The sequence below is a fragment of the Rhinopithecus bieti genome, unplaced genomic scaffold (assembly GCF_001698545.2).
Source record: "Rhinopithecus bieti isolate Rb0 unplaced genomic scaffold, ASM169854v2 scaffold_34310, whole genome shotgun sequence".
Lineage (NCBI taxonomy): Eukaryota > Metazoa > Chordata > Mammalia > Primates > Cercopithecidae > Rhinopithecus > Rhinopithecus bieti.
Genome location: NW_016814622.1, coordinates 91,819 through 97,766, shown reverse-complemented (window position 1 = coordinate 97,766; position 5,948 = coordinate 91,819). Strand labels below are relative to the sequence as shown.

The window sequence follows — 5,948 nt, the reverse complement described above, 5'->3', positions numbered from 1 at the left end:
GAAAGAAAATAAATTAATTAATTTAATTTAATTTAATTTAAAAAATCATGCAAGTAGAAATGACTTTTTTCCCCTCCTATCAATAAAATGCTGCCCAGAATGACTGGCTTATTTTCTTAATTGAACCCAAAAGAAGCTGCTAGTATGGAGCAAGTCTGGTGGAAAAGCAGCAGATCTCCCAGGAGAGAAGGGAACAGAACAGGGCCAATCATCAGGTGACAGTGCAACGCCACTCATCACCATCACGAAAACTCATGAGCGTCAGATGCACCACAGGGATTCCAGATCAGGCAACATCTGCTATTGTTATGACAAGCTCCATAAAAAAATGTAGACAGCAGGGTAGAAAGACATTCTTTATAAATAAAAGGTTCATCTGGGCAATATTCACATTAGAAAAATATACATTGCTTGCCACAGACTTTCTCTGGATAAAATCAGACAAATCTAGGATCTGACTCCTCTTCACTGTGAGGGCTCTGGCTCCACGGTGAGGAACGACTCCACAGCTTCTAGGGGAACTCCTTCTGGTGGGCCCATCTGCAGGGCACGCCCCTCTGCATCGGTCACTATGACAAAGTCCTCCCGAGACACTACTGTACCTGGAGGGGACAAGATAAACCCATCGGAAGTCTGAATAAAAATATGCTTCTGTCCCTGAGACAGTAACTCATGGCTCCCATTGGAAATTTCAAAAGCCATGGCTTCGCCAACAGCAACCACACTCTCCAGTTCTCTCTGGCCAGAGTGCACCTCCATCCCACAGGGGAACTGGTTCAGGTCCCCCGAAAGGCTTCTGAGACACCCTTCAGTCAACAGTGATCCATGTGGGCCAGGCTGAGGCCCTGGCTTGGGCACAGTCCTGCAGGCACAGTTTACTGCCACACTATCCATGGAACAAATTTTCTCAAGCAGAGGGGCCGCCACCTCCGTAGGCAGGACGCCGCTGGGGCTGGGCTGCTGGGGGTTCAAGTGGAAGTCACAAACCTTGCCGAGGTGTCCTGCCTCTGCATGTCCAGGCCTCCCAGGCAGCAGGGACTCTGCTCCGCCAGCAGATGACAAGGTACTACAGAAACCCAGGCTCCTCAGGCTGTCCCGGGTATCCTGGTCTGAAGAGTGTTTCCGAGCATTCTCTCCAGGAAATGCTGCCACCTGTGCCTGGGTCAGCCTCCTAGACTCTCCTGACTGAGCATAAAGAGGCAGCCCACTGACATCCTGGGATGAGACAGCAGCACCTATAGACCCACTCCTGGCTTCTAAGCCAGCCAGTGCATGAAGCTGCGGGACCGCCTGGAACATGCTCCCATCGCCACCAGAAACCGTCGTTGTATGGCTTTCTTCAGAATGGGGAGAGACAGTGCCATTTACTGGAGGGGCAAAACCTAAACATTTTGGGAAACAGGTGAACATGCGTGTACCGTGTCATGGCCCACTCACTGCACTCACCATCCAAAACCAGCGAGGCCAAGTCACCTGCCCTGCAGGGAAGTCAAAGCATCGATGCTCCTTGGGATTGGTAGCAATTTTTAAAAATCCATCCCTGTTATCTATTCACAAAGATGGATTTTGTACCGAAAATGTGCTCTAAGAGCCATTCGACAGTGTGCTTTTTTGTTGTTGTTGTTGAGATAGAGTCTCGCTCTGTCCGCCAGGCTGGAGTGCAGTGGCACGATTTTGGCTCACTGCAACCTCCATCTCCTGGGTTCAAGTGATTCTCCTGCCTTAGCCTCCTGAGTAGCTGGGATTACAGGCGTGCACCACCATGCCCAGCTAATTTTCGTATTTTTAGTAGAGACGGGGTTTCACCATGTAGGTCAGGCTGGTCTCAAACTCCTCACCTTGTAATCCACCCGATTCGGCCTCCCAAAGTGCTGGGATTACAGGTGTGAGCCACCACACCCAGCAACAGTGATTTTATGCCAACACTGAATGAATGATTGGTGGTTCTTCATCAGAGTGAGCTGGAGAATTGCCCAAAGAGGCCTTTCCAAATACTTACATCCACACCCTCCCAACAACCCTACCCACAGACCTGGAATTCCCAGAGGTCCAGGCCCCTGTATTTCACAATAACCTCCCCAGGTGATTCCAACACATGCCCCAATTAAGAATCACCATCAGGCTGGGCATGGTGGCTGCTCACGTCTGTAATCCTAACACTTTGGGACGCTGAGGCGGGCAGATCATTTGAGGTCAGGAGTTCAAGACCAGCCTGGCCAACATGGGGAAACCCTGTCTCTACTAAAAACACAAAAATTAGCTGGATGTGGTGGTGGGCACCTGCAATCCCAGCTACTCAGGAGGCTGAGGCAGGAGAATTGCTTGAGCCTGGGAGGCAGAGGTTGCAGTGAGCAGAGAGCGTGCCATTGCACTCCAGCTTGGGTGACAGAGCAAGTCTCTGTCTCAAAAAAAAAAAAAAAAAACTCTAGTGCAGTGGCTCACGCCTGTAATCCCAGCACTTTGGGAGGCTGAGGTGGGCAGATCACCTGCGGTTAGGAGTTTGAGACCAGCCTGACTGAAATGGTAAAACCTCATCTCTACAAAAATACAAAAAAAAAATTAGCCAGGCATGATGGTGGGTGCCTGTAATCCCAGCTACTGGGGAGGCTGAGGTGGGAGAATTGCTTGAACCCGGGAGGCAAAGGTTGCAGTGAGCCAAGATTGTGCCACTGCACTTCAGCCTGGGAGATAAAGTGAGACTCCCGTCTCAGAAAAAAAAAAATTATATATATAAATGCATATATATATAAAATACATATTTACATAAAAATATATATAATTTTTTAAGTGCCTAGTTGGTAGGTTCTGGCTAAAGCCAGAATAATAACCAGACCCTGTCTTTTTTCAAATGTTAAATCTCAGCTGGCATGTACAGCGAAGGCTCATGAAAGTCAAGCCATAGTTGGATGTGTCCTTGGTTCCCATCTCGGCCTAACCACCTTTCAGGACCCTCCTGGTATAGCCACTTGGTGGCTCTCTTGTTTTTTTCCTTTGAGACGGAGTCTCACTCTGTCACCCAGGCTGGAGTGCAGTGGTGCGATCTCAGCTCACTGCAACCTCCTGCCTCCCAGGTTCAAGTGATTCTCATGTCTCAGCCTCCGGAGCAGCTGGGATTACAGGCACACACCACCATGCCCAGCTAGTTTTTTTGTATTTTCAGTAGAGACAGGGTTTTGCCATGTTAGCCAGGCTGGTCTCGAACTCCTGACGTCAGGTGATCCACCCGCTTCGGCCTCCCAAAGTGCGGTATTATAGGTGCGAGCCACTGTACCCGGCCTGTGACTCTCCATTTTAACAAGGCACTCTAGAAAACCCTGAAGACCTCAAGACTCGCAGGGAACGAATCTGGAATGATAGAACACTGGGAGGCTGGAATGCAACTTGAGAAACCAGAGGGTCCCCCTAAATCCAGCACAGGTCACCCAACCTGAAAAGTGGCAATCCTGGGCACATCTGTTCATGCCAGCAGGGCTGCCAGGCCATGGATACACCCCACAAACAGTGCTTTACCCTCACCAGCAGCCAAAGTGTGCAACGGCCTGGGCTTCTCCAGGCCTCTGCTGTTAGCAGCAAGAGATTCAGTGGTGTCATTGGGCAGGGCTTCTCTTCTGGGCCTTTTCACCGAGGCCAGTCCCTCCTCCGCAGCCTATGAAGAGAAGACCCAATCAGCTAGAAGAGGAAGAAACAGGCAAACCTGTACCTCCTCTTCCTGGTGTGAATGGAAGAAGCCAAACCCCAGTAATTCACCATGCACAGAGTCACCCGGCACCCACTTCAGCCATGCCCACCTCATGTTCCCTCTTCTCGCTGCCGGCTCCCTCTGGCTGCTCCCCATCCATCTCCCGGATGGGGCGCTCGGGTCCAAGGTTGTCTGGGTGTATTTTTTTCTTCCTCAGGAATTCTGTGATTCCTAATGACTCGGCAACCTGAAAAGAAATGGGCCAAGAGAATAAACTTCACCCAAACAGCACACACCCCTAGAAGTACATTCACATGCAAGAATTAAACGACTTCACAGAATTAAATCCTGTGAATTTGTACTGTGAGGTGCCATCTCAACAATGAGAAATATGAAGGTCAATATAATGTTAGATGGACTAGCTGATGATAAAAATGGATCATTATCAAAACTAGAAGGTTCTATGTGAGCACAATTTAGAGGAGGAGACCAATCTTTTTTTTTCTGAGACAGAGTCTTGCTCTGTCACTCAGGCTGGAGTGCAGTGGCGTGATCTTGGCTCATCGCAACCTCCGCCTCCCGGATTCAAGTGATTCTCCTGCTTCAGCCTCCTGAGTACTGGGATTACAGGCACGCACCACCACGCCTGGCTCATTTTTGTATTTTTAGTAGAGACGGGGTTTCACCATGTTGGCCAGGCTGGTGTCGAACTCCTGGCCTCAAGTGATCCACCCACTTCAGCCTCCCAAAGTGTTGGGATTACGGGCATGAGCCACTGTGCTCAGCCCAGAACAGTCTTTACAAACAATTTGAAACAGTCTCTTTAATGCTATCACAAGCTTAATAATGTTAGCTGATATCATGGTAACTTTCTTTCCCACTGTCCCTCCTTTACTGAATTCTCACTGGTCTCTTCAGAAGAACGATCCTGCCTATCCCACATCCAGATCTCCCTTCCCAGCTGGTAAAAAGTCATGGGTCTGGGGGCCTGAGCTGGTTCCCAGCTTCTCTGCCCATGGCCTGGGTGATCTTGGTGAGCCACCATCTCCTGAGTCTCCCTTGTCCATCTCCCTGACTTATCCAGACAAGAGATTACAGCTGCCTGGAAGGGCTTTTGTGAAGATCAGATCTGACTCCATATGCAATGCCTATGTGAAACACCAGATGTGAAGGTGTTAAGAGACAGGTGTTATCATTTATACATGGACGTTATAAAGAGAACCCCACAGAGCACAAGATGGGGGTGAGCACAGCAGGAAGGGCAGCAGAACAAGGCTAAAGGAGAAAACAGGCCATGTGGGTTCTGCGCAGATGAACCTGGGCGGTGTCCCCTCACAAACTGAGCCACTGTCATGCTCCCAAGAGGCAATGGCACAGTCTGAGCTGCTCAAAAAGCCAGATTCTGTAAGGCATGCACAGTGTGTGTGTGGCCAGTTCTGCATCATGGCAGGATGATACCCACACTTGCTCTCTGAGTTTAGCAAGTGGGTATCATGTTTAAAAAACACACAGGTGACTGCTGTGCAGGGCATCCACATGAGGCTTAGCAAAAACCTTTTACATTTTCATGATATATAATTTAAGAATATAAGGCAGGGCATGATGGCTCATGCCTGTAATCCCAGCACTTTGGAAGGCTGAGGCAGGCAGATCACTTGAGGTCAGGAGTTCGAGACCAGCCTGGCCAATACGGTGAAACCCTATCTCTACTAAAAAATACAAAAATTAGCTGGGCGTGGTGGTGCACACCTGTAGTCCCAGATACTCGGGAGGCCGAGGTGGGAGAATCGCTTGAACTCGGGAGGCGGAGGCTGCATTGAGCCAAGATGGCACCATTGTACTCCAGCCTGGGTGACAGCAAGACTCTGTCTCAAAACAACAAAAAACACCCAAAAAAGTCCAATGTAGCTAAAGGCAATTTGATAATAACAATGACATTGAAATGAGAATTGTGTTGGAACAACCACAAACAAAAATGAATGGCCCCTGGCTGGACGCAGTGGCTCACGCCTGTAATCCTAGCACTTTGGGAGGCCGAGGCGGGTGGATCACAAGGTCAGGAGATCAAGACCATCCTGGCTAACGGTAAAACCCCATCTCTCCTAAAAAAAAAAAAAAAAAAAAAAAAATATATTAGCTGGGCGTGGTGGCAGGCGCCTGTAGTCCCAGCTACTTGGGAGGCTAAGACAGGAGAATGACGTGAATCTGGGAGGCAGAGCTTGCAGTGAGCCAAGATCACACCTCAGCACTCCAGCCTGGGTGACAGAGC

The 5,948-nt window shown here is 49.3% G+C and overlaps 1 protein-coding gene across 1 annotated transcript in view; it reads right to left on the bottom strand.

The window, feature by feature from the left end:
* Positions 1 to 9: 9 nt before the first annotated feature.
* The window catches only part of ZNF839 (zinc finger protein 839), a 26,896-nt gene continuing 20,957 nt past the window's right edge, over positions 10 to 5,948 (bottom strand). Inside the window, exons 6-8 of the mRNA XM_017851516.1 lie at positions 3,789 to 3,926; positions 3,517 to 3,646; positions 10 to 1,382 (exon numbers count right to left, since the gene is read on the bottom strand). Of these exons, the coding sequence (XP_017707005.1) occupies positions 466 to 1,382; positions 3,517 to 3,646; positions 3,789 to 3,926 (1,185 nt within the window). The 3' untranslated portion in view covers positions 10 to 465. The remainder of the gene's footprint in view (positions 1,383 to 3,516; positions 3,647 to 3,788; positions 3,927 to 5,948) is intronic.